The sequence below is a fragment of the Leopardus geoffroyi genome, chromosome X, assembly GCF_018350155.1.
Source record: "Leopardus geoffroyi isolate Oge1 chromosome X, O.geoffroyi_Oge1_pat1.0, whole genome shotgun sequence".
NCBI lineage: Eukaryota > Metazoa > Chordata > Mammalia > Carnivora > Felidae > Leopardus > Leopardus geoffroyi.
This window is the reverse complement of record NC_059343.1, coordinates 39,738,972-39,760,037: the sequence shown is the minus strand read 5'-3', so window position 1 is coordinate 39,760,037 and position 21,066 is coordinate 39,738,972. Positions and strand designations below refer to the sequence as shown.

The following is a 21,066-nucleotide window of genomic DNA, read 5'->3' as shown; positions in this document are numbered from 1 at the left end:
GAACTAATCAAAAAATTCAGTAGAGTTACCGGATTCAAAATCAACACACAGGGGTGCCCGACTGGCTCAGTCAGAAGACCATGCAAATCTTGATCTCCGAGTGGTGAGTTCAAGCCCCCCATTGGATGTTGAGATTACTTAAATACTATTTAAAATTTTTTTTTAAAAAGCCAAAATCAATATACAAAAATCAGTTGCGTTTCTGCACACTAACAATGAAATGTCTGAAAAAGAAATAAAGAAAACAGCACCATTCACAACAGGTACCAAAAATAAAAGACTTAGGAATCAATTTACCCGAGGAAGTGATAGATCTGTATGCTGAAAACTATGACTTTCTCTGAAAAATACTGAAGAACACACAAATAAGTGCAAGATATCCCCTGTTTATGGACTGCAAGGGTTAATGGTGCTAAAACGTCAAGGCTACCCAAAGCCATCTACAGATTCAGCGCAATCCCTATCAAAATTCTAATGACATTTTTCATCAAAAATTAAAAGAAAATCCTACTATTGGCATGGAACCAAAAAACTAATAATAACAAAACAAAACAAAACAAACAAACAAAAAACAAATAGCCCAAAGCAATCCCGAGAAAGAACGAAGTTGGAGGCATCGCACTTCCTGATTTCCAACTACACTGCAAAGCTCTAGTAATCAAAACAGTATGGTTCTGGCATAAAGATAGACACACGGACCGATAGAACAGAATTGAGAGCTCAGAAATAAACCCGTGCATATAAGGTCAATTAATTTACAACAAAGAGCCAAGGATATACACGAGGAAAGGACAGTCTATTCAATATATAGTGCTGAGAAAACCGGAGAGCTTCTGCCAAAGCGTGAAGGTACGCCATTCTCCTAGACCATACCCACCACTCACTTCAAAATGGATTAAAGTCATGAACATAAGACTGAAACCATAAGACTCCTAGAAAAAAACATGGGTGGTAAGCTCCTTTACATCAGTTGGCAATGATTTGTTGGACTGACACCAGAAGCAAAGGCAAAGAAAAAAAAAAAAAGGCAAAGATCAACCAGTGGGACTACATCAAACTAAAAAGCTTCAGCACAGCAAAGGAAACCACTAACAAAAAGCCAACCTACGGAATGGGAGAAAATATTTGTAAATCATTTATCTGATAAAGGGTCGATACCTAAAATATATTAAGAACTTACACCATTCGGTAGGGGTGCCTGGGTGGCTCAGTCAGTTAAGCGGCCGACTGTGGCTTTGGTCATGATCTCACAGTTCATGAGCTCGAGCCCCGCATCTGGCTCCATGCTGACCGCACGAAGGCTGCTTGAGATTCTTTCTCTCCCCCTCTCTCTGCCCCTCCCTTTCCTGCATACTCTCTCTCTCAAAATAAATAAATAAACTTAAAAAAAAAAAAACAACAACAGGAAGACTGAGTAAACAAAGAGAAAGTCCCAGAAAAGAAATAAGATACAAAGAACAAAATAGAAATTTTAGAACTGAAAAATCCGCTAACTGAAATTAAGACTTACTGGAAAGACTTAATGGAATGGAGAGAACAAAGAAACTAATTGGTAAACTTGAAGATACATCAATAAAAATTACCCAATCTGACAACAGAGAAAACATACTGGAAAAAATTAAACATGGCTTTTGTGGCCTATGGAAATACAATAAAAGATCTAACATACATGCCATCGGAGTGTGGATAAGAAAAGAGAAAGAGGGAGGGGTTGAAAAAGTATTTGAATAAATAATGGCTGAAAAGTTTTCAACTTTCACAAAAGACATAAACCTACTTGTTCAAGAAGTTGAGTGAATTGCAAACAGAATAAACCCAAAGAAATCCACTCTAACAGACAAAAGTTCTGAAAACTAAACACAAGGAAAAAATACTGAAAGCAGCCAGAGACTGACCTGTAGGCAAAGAACAATTTGAGTGAAAGTGCATTTCTCATTAGGAATCATATGAGCCAAAAGAAAACAGAACATTTTTTAATTTTTTTTTAACATTTATTTATTTTTGAGACGGAGAGAGATAGAGCATGAACAGGGGAGGGTCAGAGAGAGAGGGAGACACAGAATCCGAAACAGGCTCCAGGCTCTGAGCTGTCAGCACAGAGCCCGACGCGGGGCTCGAACCCGCGAACCGCGAGATCGTGACCTGAGCTGAAGTCGGACGCTCAGCCGACTGAGCCACCCAGGCGCCCCAACAGAACATTTTTAAAGTGCTAAAAGAAAAGAATGGTCAGCACAGAATTCTGTACCCACAGAAAATATCCTTCAAGAACAAAGGGCAAATAAAACATTTTCATCTGAAGGAAAACTAAGAGAATTTGTCACTAACAGACTTGCCCTAAAAGAATAACTGAAGGAAATTCTCTAAGCAGAAAGGAAATGACAAAAGAAGAAATCTTGTATCATCAAGAAGGAAGAAAGAACAATGGATCGGGGCACCCGGGTGGCTCTGTCGGTTAAGCGTCTGACTTCAGGTCCAGTCACGGTCTCAGTTTGTGAGTTCGAGCCCCTCATCGGGCTCTGTGCTGACAGCTCAGAGCCTGGAACTTGCTTCAGATTCTGTGTTTCCCTCTCTCTCTGCCCCTTGGCCGCTTGCACTCTGTCTCTCTCTGTCTCTCTCAAAAATAAATAAACATTTAAAAAAAGAACAATGAAAGAGTAGCAACCTGGGTGAATACAATATAGTTTCCTTTTCCTCTTGAGTTGTCTCAAATGCGCTTGATTTTTTGATTGAGCCCCATGTCAGGCTCTGCACTGACAGCATGGAAACTGCTTGGGACTCTCCCTCTCTCTCTGCCCCTTCCCTGCTCGTGCTCTCTGTCTCTCTCTCTCTCTCTCTCTCTCTCTCTCAAAATAAAGAAAAACATTAAAAAAATAAAGAATTTTTAAAAAATAAAAAATCAATAAAACACAACACTAATTACAAATATTCTCCCCAAAATAAAATACATAAGTGTAGATCAAAAAAAAAAAAAAAAAAAAAAAAAACGTACAGGGGGCACCTGGGTGACTTAGTCAGTTGAGCATCTGACTCTTGATTTTGACTCAGGTCATATCCCAGGGTCGTGAGATCAAGCCCCGAATCTGGCTCCAAGATGAGCACAGAGACTGCTTAAGATTCTCTCTCTCTCCCTCTGCTCCTCCCTCCTGCTTGCGCACTCTCTCTCTCTCTCTTTCTGAAAAAAAAAAAGAAAAGAAAAGAAAAAAGAAAAGAACGTACAGGACTTAGGGGTGCCTGGGTGGCTCAGTCGGTTAAGTGTCTGACTTCAGCTCAGGTCGTGATCTCACAGTTCATGAGTTGGAGCCCCGAGTCAGGCTCTGTGCTGACAGCTCAGAGCCTGGAGCCTGCTTTGGATTCTGTGTCTCCGTCTCTCTCTGCTCCTGCCCTGCTCATGCTCTGTCTCTTTCTGTCTCAAAAATAAACATTAAAAAAAAAAAAAAAAAGAATATACAGGACTTAGATGCTGAAAACTACAAAATCCTGATGAAAGAAATAAAAATCTAAATAAATAGACATAACATGTTTATGCATTTGAAGACTCAACATAATAAAGAAGTCAATTCTCGGGGCGCCTGGGTGGCTCAGTCGATTGAGTGTCCGACTTCGGCTCAGGTCATGATCTTGCGGTCTGTGAGTTTGAGCCCCTCTTCGGGCTCTGTGCTGACAGCTCGGAGCCTGGAGCCTGCTTCGGATTCTGTGTCTCCCTCTCTCTCTGCCCCTCCCCCGCTCATGCTCTGTCTCCCTCTCTCTCTGTCAAAAATAAATAAACATTAAAAATTTTTTTAAAAAAGAAGTCAATTCTCCGCAAATTGATATACAGATTTAACTCAATCCCTATCAAACTTCCAGCAAGATTTTTTGTAGATATAGACAAGATTATTCTAAAATGTATATGGAAAAGCAAGTGAACTAGAATGGCTAAAATAACTTTGAAAAAGAAGCAAGTTGGAGGAATCAGCCTACCCGATTTCAAAACACAGTCTATAGCTACAATAATCAAGACTGTGTGATATTGACAGAGGAACAGACTCATAGGTCAATGGAACAGAATTGAGAATCCAGACACAGCCACCTACGATTACAGACAACTGATTTTTGACAAAGGTGCAAAAGCAATTCAACCGCAAAAAATATGAACCTTGTCTGACCTAACCACATCCTACACAAAAACGAATTCAAAACGGATCATAGACTTAAGTGTAAAATACAAAACCTTAAAACTTTTGGGGCCCCTGCGGGGCTCAGTCGGTTAAGTGTCCGACTTCGACTCAGGTCATGATCTCGCAGTTTGTGAGTTCGAGCCCTGCGTCCGGTTCTGTGCCCACAGCTTGGAGCCTGCTTCGGATTCTGTGTCTCCCTCTCTCTCTCTCTCTCTCTCTGCCCCTCCGCCTCTCGTGCTCTATGTCTGTCTCTGTTTCTATCTCTCTCTTTCTCTCTCACTGAGAATAGACAGTTCGCTAAGAAGCGCATGTGTAACCATCAGAGAAGTGCCATTAACCTGCTCTTCCTGCCAATTTTTGGCACAACTCCTCAATTCTCCTGAGACCATCCTCGGCCCAGTCTTACCTGCCTTTTCTCCCCTCTCCTAACCCAAGCCTGCCTTCCCTGATTTGGTCCATGCTGTGGACCTTATCTTGCTGTCAATCGCGGGGCAGGAAATGCCACCAAGTCAGGCCGGCCGCGGAGAAGCGAGGCAGGATGGTGAAGGGAAGTGGGACCCGCCGGCAGCGGGGGAGAGGGACAGACACAGCTGGGGGCAGGCGGAAGAATCTCTCTGATGCTCCCTCATCACATCAGAGGCCACCAGATTCTTTCCCCTCCCTTCTTAGACCTGGGGGAGGAGCTGAAACACGGGCTTACTTGAGTGTTTCTATTCCCTAAGCAGCCAAAAGTTTTTGCCATTTGAATCAGTGTTAAATGTGCCACGTAAGGGCCAGCAAACTGACCTTGGGTTAGTTCACAGCCAAATAGAGTCAAAGTGGGGCTGGTCTGGCTAGTCAAGGGGTAGGCCAAAGTATCCGCTGCAGACAGGGGAGTTGTATGCCTGTGTGTGTGTGTGTGTGTGTGTGTGTGTGTGATCCATAGGGACAGATGTAATTGGTGTGTGTGTGTGTGTGTGTGTGTGTGTGTGTGAGATCCATTGGGACAGATGTAATTGGGGTGTGTGTGTGTGTGTGTGTGTGTGTGTGTGTGTGTATGATCCATAAGGACAGATGTACTCAGAACTGAAACAGTGGAGGGCGGAGGCCTTCAGGATCCTTTGAAACTCCCAGGTGGAACCCAGGTGGGACACACATCCTGCATGGACCTTTCCTGCCCAGCCAGGATATCCTGTGTTTGTCAAAAGGACCGCACAGGGAAAGCCCTGACCATTGTCCTTCCCGAAATCTGCCAGTCAGCCCTTCCCCAGCCTGCGGCAGCCGCCCCAGACAAAGGAAGAGTAACTCTGGAAACTGTGTTATCAGCATCCTCCATGGACTTCCTCACCTCCTCCCCAGCCCCGTTTGCCCCAAGCTTCTTAGCATCCTCCGACAGGAACCGGGGAGCCTGGGATGGGCTCAGCGCCCTGAAGCCAGCCCCCTGTCTTTTGCCAAGATCTAACCCCTGCGCAGCCTTGAGTGGGCAGCTGAAGGCTGTGGCCGGAATCCTGAGCCTGAGATGGAACCCCAGCTGGGGCCTACGGCTGCCAGCCTCTGCCCGGGCCGGCCGCACCTGCTGCTGTGGGTCTCAGCCCTGAGCTGTTGCGTTCCCTCGCTGGCTTCTCCCTCTCCTTCTCTGGTGCCCCGAATCAGAACCAGCTACAATTTTGGAAGGACTTTCCTCGGTCTTGATAAATGCAATGCCTGCATCGGGACATCCATTTGCAAGAAGTTCTTTAAAGAAGAAATAAGGTCAGAATCTCCATTAGCTAACGCGGAGGGGCAAAATTCTGTTCCCTTCATGTGATGATATCCAGGGGTTTACTGAAAAGGAGTCAGGATGTAATTGATGGGTGGGAGCCGAGGCACAGCCATCGAATCATAGTGGTGATCGGTTGAGGTTGGGGTGCAGAGGGGGAGAAGGTATGAAGCTGAATTCTAACCCTAGATTCTGACTTCCAAGTTTTCTTTTGAGGTGGGAGCTTAAAGTGTTCCTTCCCATGGATGGAGTAGCCTGGGATTATGGAGTTTACCAAGTTCGTTTCTCATAAAAAGAGGGAAATAAAATTGCTAGAAGGCCTACTACGTGACAGACATTTTAAAGCTATTTTTTATGTTTATTTATTTATTTTGAGAGAGAGAGAGAGAGAGAGAGAGCCGGTGCACGTGTGAGCAGGGGAGGGGCAGAGAGAATGGGAGAGAGAATCCCAAGCACTGTCAGAGCAGAGCCCGTCTCGGGGCTCAATCCCAGGAACCGTGAGATCACGACCTGAGCTGAAATCAAGAGTCGGACGCTTAACCGACTGAGCCACCCAGGAGCCACCAAGTTAGTTTTATTTACCCCTCATCACCATCCTGGAAGTTACTGTGTTGCAACTCATTGTTCAGATAATGAACTGCGACACGGCAAGATTCAGTGATGCGCCCAAGGTCACCACCTAGTAAGTGGCAGATCTGGGATTCAGATCAGGGCAGTTTGCTCTCAAGTTCCTGAACCAATTTTCTGATCCAGAGGAAAAGCCAAGCTTAGGAAATGGCGGTGTACGGGGATCTCACCCAAGGATGGTATCACACTCTGGAATTCAAGCCTGTCAGCACACGGTCAGTGAGTCTTTCCCACAACCAAGAGCCAGTAGTTACTCTAGGGACATCCCTAGAACTCTGGCCATGGCCCTCCAGGGGTGCAGGACGAGGGAGCCGTGTTACAAATAACAGTAATATGACCTGGTCTGATGCAGGCCAGAAGGGAACTGTAAAATGGGGACGGGGGAAGGGCTTCTCCAGGGGAAGGTATTCTGAGCAAGGCCTTTAAAGGATGAGCTGAGATTCAGGAGAAGGGTTTGAGGTAGAAGGACCAGCGCAACAATGGCCCAGAGTGTGGGAAGAGGTGAGAAGCACTTAGAGGCTGGAACATGGGGCATATGTGGCAGAAGGAGGAGATTTGAAGAGTCAGATGGGGCAGGGACCTTGAATGCCGTGCCAAGGAATTGGGACCTTCACCTGTGGGCCAGTGTTTCCCTGCCTCTTCGATACTAAAGACCCTTCGTAATAGGCCTTTGCTCCTCAGCCCTCCCCCAAGGACCTATCTTAGGGTTAGCAGAAGGCATTCATTTACAACAATTTGATTTCCAATCTGTATTAACCAAAGACATATTGGATGATTCCACTAAGGTACCGAACAGATATAACAAATAGAAAACATCGATCAAAAATGGGGAACTTCTTTTGTGAGATGACAGATACTGTATTGATGTGGACTTTTCCCATCAGGCCCCTTTTAAAGGCATTTCAAATGGTGAAACGTTCAAAGACCTTCCCAACTGCGGGAGCTCTTGCAGACGGTGGTGAAGGAGTTTAGGGGGTAGGCACAAGACGTGCCTTATGTTAGGGAAGAATCTGATGGAAAGCAGCGCGCAGGGGGAACTGGTGACTTTAGCTCAAGTCACGATCTCATGGTTTGTGGGTCCGTGCCCCGCTTCGGGCTCGCTGCTGTCAGCGCAGAACCCACTTGGGATCCTCTGTCCCCCTCTCTTTCTACCCTTCCCCCACTCATGCGCTCTCTCTCTCAAAAGTAAATAAAACATTAAAAAAAAAGAGAGATAGATTTCCCCCCTAAGAGACAGGATGGAGAGGACCAAGAACAAAGGCGACATGGGGCTGATTCCCTAGAGAAAGGAGGCAGGGAGAATATGGACATATTTTCGGAGAGGAGGGAGGGAAATTATGGGATTCGACTAAAGGGGGCTCCCAGGTAAGTAAACAAGAGTATATGAATCTTACAGTTGACTCTTCACCAAGTGGCAGTAAATGAAGTTTTTCTCAGTGGGCAGGTATTAGCCAAATTCGGGAAGCATTTCCCCAAATAGGTTTGTGTTCATCCATTCAAGTTCAGGATATCACTTCAGCTCCCCTGGAATTTATTTTCTACGTGCGCCTGAAAGGGATATGTGCAGATACACGCAGGAAAGCATGGGGGGTAGGGGGTGGGGCGGGCAGGTTGGGGTTGAGGGCTCTCTGCCTTGAGAAGGCACATTCCTCAAGCGCAAAGAAGCAGAGAGAGGCAGCGAGTGGGTCTCGTTTATATTCTTCACAATTTAAGCAGCTGGTTCCTTATTTTAAAAGTCATGCCTGTTGATTTTAGAATCTTCTGGCAATATTGATAGTAGAAAGCACAAAATAAAAATCACGTACAATTCCTCCGCCAAGAGATCGTCCCTTAGTTAACATCTTGTGAGTGTCCTTGCCACCTTTTTTCCAAGTATGGATTTAACATTCTTTCCACACAACTGCGATCATCCTATGTACACCCTTCTGCAAACTTTTCTTTAGCAATGTGTCCGGAACGCCCTTTTCACATTATTCACTCTTGTCTTTGACATCAGCCACAGAGACATTTTTCTAGCTATGTCTCCTTTGGCGAGGAAAACAAAAGTGAAATTAAACTATTGGGACTGCACCAAAATAGAAAGCCTTTGCACAGCGAAGGAGACCATCAACAAAACAAAACAAAACAAGACAATCCACTAAATGGGAGAAGATATTTGCAAATGATGTATCCACAATTAGATTTTTAATGGCTTTGTGATATTCAATTGCATCAATCAAGCATAATTTATTGAACCAACCCATACTATGAGACGACTATGTTTTTTTTTGTTTTTCAGTCTTCTAAAACATTATGTTGAACATTGCTGTTGCTGGCTTTTTGTGCATATCAGTGATAAATTCCCATGACACATTCCCAAGGGTGGAATTTCTGGGTCAAAAAATACAGCACATTTTAAAGAGATTTTATATATGTATATATCTCCAAACAGAGACTTCTGCCTCTGGAGCTCATTGATTGCACACTCACAAATATTTAATATTTGTACTTTTAGTATGTATTTCTTCTGAGTCGAGCCTTTTTTTTTTTTCGGGCTTACTGGCTGTTTCTGTTTCTCGTTCGCTAAATCGTCTACAAGTTCACATCGTTTGCCTCTCTCTCTAAATGGTGTGTTCATTCGCCTCGTTCATCTCCAGATATTTTCCCGCTTTTAACAATTATCATGATGATGGGGCGCCTGGGTGGCTCATTCAGTTAAGCATCCGACTTCGGCTCAGGTCACGATCTCGCAGTTTGTGGGTTCGAGCCCCGCATCAGGCTCTGCGCTGACAGCTCGGAGCCTGGAGCCTGTTTCCGATTCTGTGCCTCCCCCCTCTCTGCCCTTCCCCACTCACGCTCTGTATCTCTCTCTCTCTCTCAAAAATAAATAACCATTAAAAAAAATTTTAATCATAAAAATAATAAAAATTATGACGATGATACCTTAGGAAAAAGCCCCTCCCAAACTCGCAGATGTTTGACTGAAATGCCCTCACCAGGCAAGCATTAACATTCCAGGCCAGGTCCTCTGTACGAATTGGATAATGTTTGTTCAGCAGCCGAGAGCGAGCCTGGGAAGCTGAAGATGCGTAATTCGTAGATGAAGGTCATGTTTCCTTCTCTCCCTTATCTTCTCTTTGGCAAGAATGCTAACGATAAATCAATCAGATGCTTCCCATACTCACCCATTAACCTTTGAACGTCTCCATGTTTTCGGTACCAGTTTTCCCATGCATTCCATGTGGACTTTCGAATCCTAAACGAAAAAGTTAAGGGAAGCCAGAAAAAAAAAAAAAAAAAGGAAAAGAAAGAGTAAACCTGATTGACGCACTCTTCCTCCTGCAAACATACCTATCTGTGAAATCCCAAGTGATATCACAGCCAGAGGCAAGATGTACCAGGAACTGACTGATCGGTATTGGTGTATATGCAGGTAATAGGTGGGGGTTCGGGGGGGAAGAAGGGGGGGTACTTAGGAGCGCTATTTCTGATCAGAATCGCTCCTACGGATTCCTGGGCTCCTACCAAGACAGATGCTTTACTTTGCCCTTCCTTAATGTACTCGCTTGGCCTTACGTCCCTGCCCCCCACTCCCCACGTCTTAAGGGATGTTTTATTTTTTTTATTTTTTTTTACTTTTTTTTCAACGTTTATTTATTTTTGGGACAGAGAGAGACAGCATGAACGGGGGAGGGGCAGAGAGAGAGGGAGACACAGAATCGGAAACAGGCTCCAGGCTCTGAGCCATCAGCCCAGAGCCCGACGCGGGGCTCGTACTCACGGACCGCGAGATCGTGACCTGGCTGAAGTTGGGCGCTTCACCGACTGCGCCACCCAGGCTCCCCAAAGGGATGTTTTAAATACTTCTGAGTAGTGGAGGGCTCACGGTAAAATCAGTAAATCATTAGGCGCGACCTTGCCTTCTCTTCTCCCCTGCCCTCACCTGTCTCTTTCACCTCGGAAGTCTTGAGAGCTGCAGGGCCCCAGAGCTTATGACCAAAGCTTCCGTCTACACATTTAGTAGTCCGAACATGCACCCATCCTTCCATTTACCCATTCATTCGGGCATCCATCCATGCATTCTTCCACCCAGCCCCCACTCTGCAGCCAGCCAGCCCTCCACGTATCCCTCCACTCATCTATCCATCCATACACCTAAGGCGTGCAAGCTGCGTCCTTTGAGCTTTGGGAAGACGCTGGATGCTTTGAGGGTTCTGTGCAGAGCTGGCGAATGGAGATGAGGAAAGCCAGGGAAGAAATATTTAGGAAGGCATGTGTACCCACTTGGCGTTCGACTGGACGGAAGCCTGAGGGTCATGCCCTAGAAGGGAGTGTTTTATTCTCATTGCAACACTGTTGCTCTCCTCCGCACCCCCACCCTGCTCTCCAGGTTGAGGGGCTCGTGGGGACTGGACCACACGACCTTTCTGCTTGCTTCCAGCTGTGGAAGCTGTGATACTGCTTGTGTATCTTTCATGATCTCAGTTCAGAAGGAAGATTAAAAGGCTGCCTTTGGGGGGCGGGGGGCGCCTGAGTGGCTCAGTCGGTTGAACATCCGGCTCTTGATTTGGGCTCCGGTCATGATCCCGGGGTGGTGGGATCGAGCCCTGTGTTGGGCTCCGTGCTGAGCATGGAGCCTGCTTCGGATTCTCTCTCCCCCTTTCTGTCTCTCTCTATGCCTCTGTCTCCCTCTGCCCCCTCCCCCACTCACACATGCGCGCGCGCGCGCTCTCTCTCTTAAAGAAAAAAAAAAAGGATGCTGCCTCTGTTTTGCGGGTTTCCAAATTCTGGGATTTTTAACATGTTAGTGAAGGGGAAGACCGTATTTTCTCACTGACACTCTTCTGCTCAGTAAAGTAGGGGTTCAAAGTTGTAAGAATATACATGTTTTCCTTTCCATGCCGTAAATTTAGTACCACTTCGGAAGGGGGGAAAGCGGCCTGTAAACCTGTTTATTTGTTCTCAGTTGGTTCTTAACGGGATGCCTTGAGGGCCACCCCTGAATGTGTACCACGCGTCCATTACAGGTCACCTGTCATGAAGGACCCTGCTAGCTACACCCCCTAATAATGTTCCCGATCTGGTCCCCAAAGCTAACTCATAAAAAGGATGACAGAGGACTAAGCAACGGCAAAGCGGTTGAGGTTGCGAGCTCTGGAGCCTTGAATGCCGCTTCCTTCAATTTCTGGTTGTAGGACTTCGGACAAATTACTTGACTTCTCCGTGCCTCAGTTTCCTCATCCGTACGGCCAATAACAGTACTGACTTCATAGGCTTGCTGCAAGGTTTACTGAATTAATACACACCAAGCGTTCAGCAGCGACTGGCATGTTGCTATTATGGCTATCTTAGGCCTCCCAGGGGGTTGAACCCCATGAGCAAAAGCAGCTACAGGAAACACGCAGAAGGCCCTGCCTGGGTGCCCTCTGCCCTTCCTTATCCTGTCACAGGGGAGGATCATTTCCAGTGGCTGTCCTGAAAATGCCAGTGAAATGGACTCATTGCTAGTTTACAAGGTTTCATTTTTTTTCTTAATCTACTTTTATTTTTTTAAGTTTATTGAGTGATTCGAGAGAGACAGAGACAGCACAAACTGGGAAGGGGCAGAGAGAGAGGGATAGAGAAAGAGGTTGTCCCATAATGTCTGATAGCAAGAAGTTAAAGATTCTTCCTTCAATTAAATATAGAGCAGATCTTACAAGCCAAATGTTATTAATCATGAAAGTAGATGGCGCCTTGGTAATTTTTCATACATAAATCGGAAGAAGATTTAATATTCTTCCCTAATGGAAATGTTGGCACACAGCTAGAATAATGACTGGAGCAAAGGGTCAAGGTCGTAGGCCAGTGCCTCTCCCCTGGAATTACACCCTTCCTGGATCCCAGATGGCTTTTGGGTTTGGTGACCATTTAGCAGCCGCCGCTCCCTGTGACTTGGTTGGTACGGATGACTTAAATCTTTCAACTGAAAACAAAATTGATGGGGCCTCTTGGGGAGGGATATGGAGAGCCGCGCTCGTCCGGGTGAAGGCCGAGAAGCCTCTTCACGAACTATGCTTCCAAGACCCAGCCACTGGTCAGAGGGTAGGTTGTTTCTAGAACCGGTGTAGGGAAGGGGAAAGACCCTGGGGTTTTCTGACAGAGGGCCCTGGGTTTGCCCCTCTGCCTGGCAACGTATTGCCTGACCTTGGGCAAGGTACGTGAGTTCGAGAAGCCTCAGTTTTCCCATCTGTGAAGTGGGGAGGGGGTATTAGGAGAATCCTAAGGGACCGGCATGTGTAAAGCTGCTGTCTTTACCTGGAGAGGAAGTTCGGAAAGCCATGGTTAGTTCTTCCGTGCCAGCTGCATGAAAAGGAGAACGTTTGCGCCTGGCGTGCATCTATGTCACCTCTTCTGGCCTCACGTATTTACCTCCTGAGTTTGAGGAAAGAAAAGTAGTGTTCTCGCAGAGTTTGGAGCACCCCCGTGTAAGGAGGAGAAATGGAGCAGACTGGGTGTTGTCTCCTGTCTCCCTGTCCCCAGGCTCTGCTGGCTCTGGCAGGTACAGCTAGTCCCTCCTCGGGCCCCCCCCCCCCCCCCCCCCCCCCCCCCGTCCCTCTGGCTCCAGGCAGAGCCTAAAAGGGCTGTTCTTCCAGGTTCGACAGCCGGCTGGCCTCCCGCCTCGGACTGCCTCCCGACCCCCTACCTTCTTACCCTGCAAATTACTCAGATGATTCCAAAACCTGGCGCCCTGTGGAGATCTCGAGGCTGGTCAGCAAACAGGAAAGTGACATCTCGGACGGGAGAATCTGTGCCTCTGCGGCAGCCCCAAAGACCTGCAGCATCGAGCGCATCCTGCGGAAAACAGGAAGGTTCCAGAAATGGCTGCAGGCCAAGCGCCTCACGCCGGACCTGGTGCAGGTGAGTGTGCTGGTCACAGGGGTGAGATGGGGGGGAGGTGTCTATTCCCACCTCACATCTCAGGGTGGGGGAAGAGGGGTCGTGATCTACCGGAAATGGGACCAAACAAGGCCACAAAACAGTGGCTCGTGGGAAGACAGTGACCAAACAGGTTCAGTGGTAGGGACCCTGCCCATTGTCATCCTCCATTCTCGCTGATGCGACCCCCAGCAGCCATTTGGCAAATGGTTTCTGGTTGCTACCTCTGGTCTGAAGATCCGACGGGATGACCCTCACCAATCCTCCCTACAACCTTCTCAGGGGACCTAGGCCAACCCCCAGACTGTGCCCTCTCTCGGAAGCTCTCATTACACAACCTGTTTCACCAGCCAGAGAGCCCGCTTTGGAAATCAGCTTCCTCGGTTCCTCAAAAAATTAAAAATAGAACTACCCTACGACCCGGCCATAGCGCTACTAGGTATTTAGCCAAAGGATACAAAAATACCGATTCGAAGGAGCACACGCCCCCCCGCGTGTATAACAGCACTAGCAACAATGGCCAAAGTATGGAAAGAGCCCAAATGGCCATCGACGGATGAATGGATAAAGGAGACGTGGTATAGGGGTGCCTGGGTGGCTCAGTCAGTTAAGCGTCCGACTTTGGCGCGGGTCATGATCTCGCGGGCTGAGTTCGAGCCCCGCGTCAGGCTCTGTGCTGACACCTCGGAGCCTGGAACCTGCTTTGGATCCTGTGTCTCCCTCTCTCTCTGCCCCTCCCCTACAAACACTCTGTTTCTCTCTCTCAAAACACACACACACACACACACACACACACACACACACACACAATGGAGTATTACTCAGCAATCAAAAAGAGTGAAATCTTGCCATTTGCAACTGCATGGCTGGAACCAGAGTGTATTACGCTAAGCGAAATAAGTCAGTCAGAGAAAGACAAATATCAGATGATTTCGCTCGTATGTGGGATTTAAGATACAAAACAGATGAACATAGGCGGAAGGAAGGAAAAGTAAGATAAAAACGGAGAGGGAGTCACACCACGAGATTTTTTTTAAGTTTATTTATTTGGGGTGCGTGGGAGGCTCAGTCGATTAAACGTCCAACTTCGGCTCAGGTATCTTGCAGTTCGTGAGTTCCAGTCCCACGTCGGGCTCTGTGCTGACAGCTCAGAGCCTGGAGCCTGCTTCGGATTCTGTGTCCCCCTCTCCCTCTGCCCCTCCTCTGCTCGCGCTCTGTCTCCTTCTGTCTCTCTCTCTCAAAAATAAATAAATACTTTAAAAAATTTCTTAAGCATATGTATTTATTTTAAGAGAGACAGAGACGGCACGAGTTGGGGAGGGGCAGAGAGAGAGGGAGAGAGAGAGAATCCCAAGGCAACTCCACTCTGTACGTGCAGAGCCTGATGCGGGGCTTGAACCCACAATGCCATATGGTCATGAGACCATGACCTGAGCCAAAACCAAGAGTCAGACGCTTAACCGACTGAGCCACGCGGCTGCCCCAACCATAAGAGACTCTTAAGTACAGAGAACAGAGGGTTGCCGCGTGGGGGGATGGGCTAGATGGGGGACGGGCGCGAAGGAGGGCACTTGTTGGGATGAGCACTGGCTGTCATGTGGAAGCGATGGGTCACTAAATTCTACTCCTGAAATCGTGATGACGCTGTGTGTTAACTAACTTGATTTAAATCAAATGCAAAAATTTTAAAAAAAAGAAAGAAAAAGAAAATCAGATTCTCATCGATTTCCCACCATAAAGAAGAACCCAATCTGAGTCACGACAGAAGGAGGCTCTGGTAATGCAGCTCCCTCTTCCCATTTGAGAGCTCCCACTCACTCGCACGAGTAGGCTGCCTCGGAAATTGCCAGTGCTGTCGTATCGTGCGTTGTTCCCCTCCTGCACTATCGTCCCCCCATCGTGCCCATGTGCTTCCACACACCCCCCACTGGGCCTCTTGGGGCCAAAGATGCCACCCCAGAGGATAGAGGAGGGACTCCCCTTCAGCAAAGATGAGAAGGAAGAGGCGTGAGAAGGCCATCTGGCTTTGCTCTTAGGCTGTGCAGAAACCGCTTCGAAATCAGGAGGAATCGAGTGGCTGACAATATGGCCGTCATCTGACGCTGAGCTTACCAATCTACACTCTAGACTCTGTGAATGTCCCTGGCACCGGAGTGAGGAGAGATGAGCCAGAGGAAGTCAAGCTGTTCCCAGGCCAGGGAGCGGAACGCTGAGCGGAACCTGGCGACAGAAGACAGATAACAAAGCCCACGCCAGGGTCCACACCCTAGGCACGATCTCCCCGCACCTCTTCTTCTGCACTCGCCAACAGACCCTCCACACGCTGGCCTGGGTACCTGCCATCTGCCCTTGGCAGGCTGCCCTCAAGTACTGAGGCACACGAGAACCGATATGAGACCTTTCCTGCTTTGCCTCGAGTATGTGCTCAGGAGCAAGCAGAAGTCCCCAGGAAGAACCAAACAAGATACACAAAGAATTGTCTCAGAGCCCCTCGAAAACCCCATCACCTCTTCCTGCCCCCATCATTGTCAGGTCCCGTGCTGAAGGACAACGTTCCCCCAAGACCCTGGTTCCAGACGACCTCCACTTGGGACCTGGACAACATACCAGAAGGATACACTTGAGACCCCAACGGAAAGGAGCCAGACTGACCTTAGGCTCTGAACTGAAGAAAGCTTCCTCTTTCCCTCAGCTTCCAGAGATTTCCATAATAACACTACGGTGGGGATTATCGCAGAGGGCCTGGTAATAGATCTCTGGGGCCTGGACACTGGCCTTGGGGCCCGACTCTGCCGCTAAAAGCTGCCGCAAAATGAGAAGGAGCAGAGAACCAGGAAGAGCACTGCGCTGTAACCTGGGGACACAGAGATGACTACGACCCAAGCCCCACCCCCAGGCGCACGCGGCCCACTAGCGAGGACAGATTCGAACACCAACAACCACCGCAAAGCAACGCGTGTTATGTTCTGATGACACCCTGGAAGAGAGCGAAGGACAAACTGTTGACATGGGTCTGTCGCTCACTAACCAATTGATCTCGCATTTAAGCCCAGGACTTCCCCCTACGACACTGCCAAAGCCATAACCGTTTTTGCTTTTCTGCTAACCCACCTTATCATCCCCACCAGAGATCTTTCCTTTCGTTGTAAAACAAAACAAAACCAAACAAAAAAACAGAAAAATATCAGCAGCCATTTTATAAATTCAGAACAAACCCCCTTTTTCTTCCACCCACCAAAGCTCAAGGTTATTGGCATCCCCTCTGGCACCGTCTCCTCCCTCTCCTGTTCTCCTTTCCAGAGATGCTTTGTCCTTTCCCTCCCAGACCTCCCTTATCTGGGCAGCACCGAAATTCCTGCCCTTTTCTTCTTAACAAAACTCACCTACCAGACAGTTTCCGATGGATCCGTCATCACCAAAGATGGGGGGAGAAACTCACCTCTCTGCCCGAGAGTTGAAAATGTGTGTTCACACAAAAACTTGTACGTGAACCTTCAGAGCAGCGCTCTCCGCAGTAGCCAAAAAGCGGAAGCAAGCCACACCTCCATCAACTGAGGGGGGAATAACACGAAATAGGTTATATCCATACAATGGAATATTATTTGACCGTAAAAAAAGAGTGAAGAACGGACCCCTGCTATGACACGGATGACCCTTAAAAACATTACACTGAGTGAAAGAAGCCAGATGCAAAAGGACAAATATTGGAGGATCCCATTTATAGGAAATGTCCAAGATGGGCAAATCCATGGAGACAGGAAGCAGATTAGCGGCCACCAGGAGCAGAGGGCACGAGTTCGAGAATTAGGCGAGAATGCTGAATGGGGACAGGTTTTCTTTTGGGGGTGATGGAAAAATTCCGGAGTTAGAGAGTGGTGATAGGTGTACAACCTTGTGAGGATACTAAAAGCCGCTGAATTTTATACCTTAAAATGGTTAGAATGAAAGTTGTACATTGCATGTTATGTGAATTGCATCTCACTTAAAAACAAAGCAAAAAAAAAAAAAAAAAGGGAGACTCAGCCCCAAAGAAACTTCACCAATTCTGTGAGTGTATTCCTTTGGAGCCCTGATGGGCAGCTAATCCAATAATTTGATTCGAGCCAGGATGTTAACAGCTAACAGCATCTCACTGTTAGCCTCCCAAGAAACCGTTTTTGTGTTAAGCCCATAGGGTAATACTCCTTCTCGTCCGCCCATCACACCTTCCTGATACATCCCTGAGTTCCTCCCCCCACAAGACCGAGATGTGCCCCCAGAATCCTTCTCAATGATGTTCCGAGCAAGCAGCCTGTTCCTCTCTCTTTTATTGAATTATTTTTTATTTTTTTAATGTTTATTTATTTTGGAGAGAGAAACAGAGGGCAAGTGGGGGAGGGGCCAAGAGAGAAGGAGACACAGAATCCGAAGCAGGCTCCGGGCTCTGAGCTGTCAACCCAGCGCCCGATGCGGGGCTCAAACCCACGAACCGCGAGATTGTGACCTGCGCCGAAGTCAGACACTTAACTGCCTGAACCACCCAGGCGCCCCCCAAGCAGCCTCTTTCTGAGTGATCATTCGTCCCAGATTTGGCTGAACAGCTCTGCTGGCCCCAGGGATTCTCTTGACCGTGACCTAAGTGGGTTTTCTCTGATTTTCTCAAAAGCCACTTTCCAACAAAGATCTAGGCCAGGGCCCTCCAGACTGTGTTTCTGTGTGTGTGTGTGTGTGTGTGTGTGTGTGTGTGTGCGTGCGCGCACGAGTGCTGGTGTGTGTTTGGGGAAAGAAAAAGGGGCCCCTAGGAACTCACCGGTTTGCTCAGAGGACCGGCAAGGGAGAGAAGGGAAACAAAGAAATAAAAGAAAATTGAAGGCAAGGGGGATGTGACTGGGACAGGGCCCACAGAACCTTGAGTGTGCGTTCTGCTTATGAATAAATAAAGTCAACTGGGATGAAAAGCCCCAGTAGTCATCATCAGAGGCTGAGCCAGGGACCCCGCGGCTCCCTCCTGTAGGGCCAAGTGCTGCTTTGGATTAAGGAGATAGCGCAGGACCAGAAATCAGCCAGAGGCTGAAACAATGCTTTGTGTCTACGTGCGTGTGCGTGTGCGTGTGTGTGTGTGTGTCACTTATGCTAATAAAACCATGACTTTTCTCCTCTAAAAACGGCATTGTTCTGATGGGAATGTCCCACAGCCTAAATTACTAGCCCACAGATAGAATCACAGCCAAGGACACCACCCAGTTTATCGTGATGTGCTTGTTCGAGAAACCGCAGAGAAGGCTTCCTCCTCTATTATGCCAAGTGCAAAGAGGCAGCCACCCTCGGCGGCGGTGCGTGGCTAATCGGAGGAAAACACATATCCCCCATCGTGTGCCCCTCCCATCCCCTCCACTCTGGCGTCGCTAACCTTGTTCTAAACACAGACCCTGTTTTGCCCTCTCGCGGGACCGGATTCCATGGCCTTGAATCCTTTTCTCCCACTAGATGGCAGCATAGAGCGTCCAGGCAGCTTTGTTTAAACAGGGATGGCCGGCAATGTTACTTCCTCCGTCTCAATTATTTTTTTTAATAGCGAGAATAAGGGAAATAAGGACATTAAGCAAAAACGCATGTTGGCCATCTACTCAGAACATGGTCTGAGAGATAAACACTAAAATAAAATTCATTTTTGCTTAAACTTCATCCAAGAACACTTCAGGGGTCATTGCGGGACCTACCCTAGGGCCGGGGAGAGGGCATAAAGGTGTGGAGACAAGGTCCCTGCACTCTGGGAGAGGGACACTGGGGAGGGACAGGCCCCATCTGACCCACTGTGATACAAGACAGGTTATGATAAAGTGTTTGAAGGAAGATGAAAATTTTATACTGGGCTCACAGCTAGTTTCCAGAGTGTAAATATTTTCATGTGTCACAGGCTACCAACCAGGTCAAAGACCTTTCCAAAAAGTTACCGTCGTGTTTTTATTTTTATTTTTTTAAGTTTATTTATTTATTTTCAGAAAGGGAGAGAGAGAGAGAGAGCAGGGGAGGGGCAGAGAGAGAAGGAAGAGAGCAGGTTCCCCAATGATAGCGTGGAGCCCGATGGCGGGGCTTGAACTCGCCGACCGTGAGATCAGGACCTGAGTCAAAAGCAAGAGTCAGACGCTTAACTGAGCGAGCCACCCAGGTGCCCCAACCTTCGTTTTTTTTTAAACATGACATGACTTGATTGATGCTGGGCATCAAAGATGAAATGAGTATTCATAGAAAAGGAAATTTAAGCTACTAAAAGTGCCTCGCCAGTCCCACGTAGGTCGATATTCCCAGAACATCAGCACATACCTGCTCGCCATGACCCTTGGGAAGTCTTCCTGGTGCTTTGCCTGTCGCCCATGGGGGTGTCGGGAGTCAACTGGAGAGAGATGATGGCCTGGGCTTGAGCCCCGCCCCACCCACTTTCTCCTTCCAGTCACGGAATTGTGGGCAGCTGAAACAACTAAGACACTGAATCATGGGGTTTGTTGAGGGTTACAGCCACCGAGACCTCATCACCTTGGCATTTAGGGCAAACGGGTTATCTGGCATGGGGTAGAGACTAACCTATTAATTTCCAGGCCTCCGTTGTACGGAAGGCTCATAGAAAAAGGACTGACAGACCACTCAGCCCGTCATGCTCAAATGACTCCTAAATGACTCCCGATGGAGCTCATGAGTGAAAGGAAGACGGTGAAAGGTGTTCCCCACCTTGACACAAACAAGTTGGGAAATTAAAAAGAGGCAAGAGAAGACTCAGGGAAGGGAGGTGTGAGATGAGTCACCAGGAGTTCCCTCCCGAAGGGCTCAGATACAGAATAGACGCAGCCCCCAGCCAAGGCCTAACTGAAGCCTGGACAATCATCAAGATGGACCAGCCAAAGCAGGCCGTGCTTTCAAAGCAGGCTTTCAGCTTTCTCTGAGAAAGAGAGAGAAAGAGCATGATCGGGAGGGGGGAAGAGAGAGAGAGAGAGAGAGAGAGAGAATCCCAAGCAGGCTCCACACTCAGCACGGAGCCCGATTCGGGGCTTGAACTCACAACCGTGAGGTCATAACCTGAGCCGAAACCAAGAGTCAGACGCTCAACCGACTGAGCCACCCAGGCACCCCTCAATATCCCTATTTTTCCACATGCTGGAATGAATGCTTTTGCTTGGCTCAGAGGCCTGATAATTGGCTGTGCCTCTACACATGTCCACATAATATTAAGTAAACAGAGGTTAAACTATATAGTATATAATAGATATCTACAAAGGTACTCACTCGAAAAAACCAATGCTGAAACTAATTGATATATTGGTGGTGTTCTGAAAACTGTTTATTATTTGGCCACAAAACCTCTCAATAAATTTGAAAACGTCGAAATATCACAGACCATTTTCTCTGATTAAAAGCCAATGACAGCAGACATTGACAATAACAAAAAGGGGGAGAAAAAAGAACCCTGCCAACCCCGGAATTTCAAGACATTATCTTTGGAGCCACAAATAACTGAAATTGTAATTATATCGAGAAAATAACAATGATAAAAACTCTATATACCCCCAATCTATGATTTAACCTTTGCCAAATCACTGCTCGGAGGAAAACTGGAAACCACTCCATTGTTGTGTTAGGCAGCTGTCGATACAAGTTTGGCCATTAATGCAGAGG

General features: G+C 47.5%; 1 protein-coding gene across 1 annotated transcript in view; it reads left to right on the top strand.

Moving 5' to 3' along the window:
- The first annotated feature begins 5,414 nt into the window (after nt 1-5,414).
- Nucleotides 5,415-21,066, top strand: part of DIPK2B (divergent protein kinase domain 2B) — a 48,060-nt gene continuing 32,408 nt past the window's right edge. The window contains exons 1-2 of the mRNA XM_045470935.1: nt 5,415-5,888; nt 13,137-13,401. Coding sequence (XP_045326891.1) covers nt 5,656-5,888; nt 13,137-13,401 — 498 coding nt within the window. The 5' untranslated portion in view covers nt 5,415-5,655. The remainder of the gene's footprint in view (nt 5,889-13,136; nt 13,402-21,066) is intronic.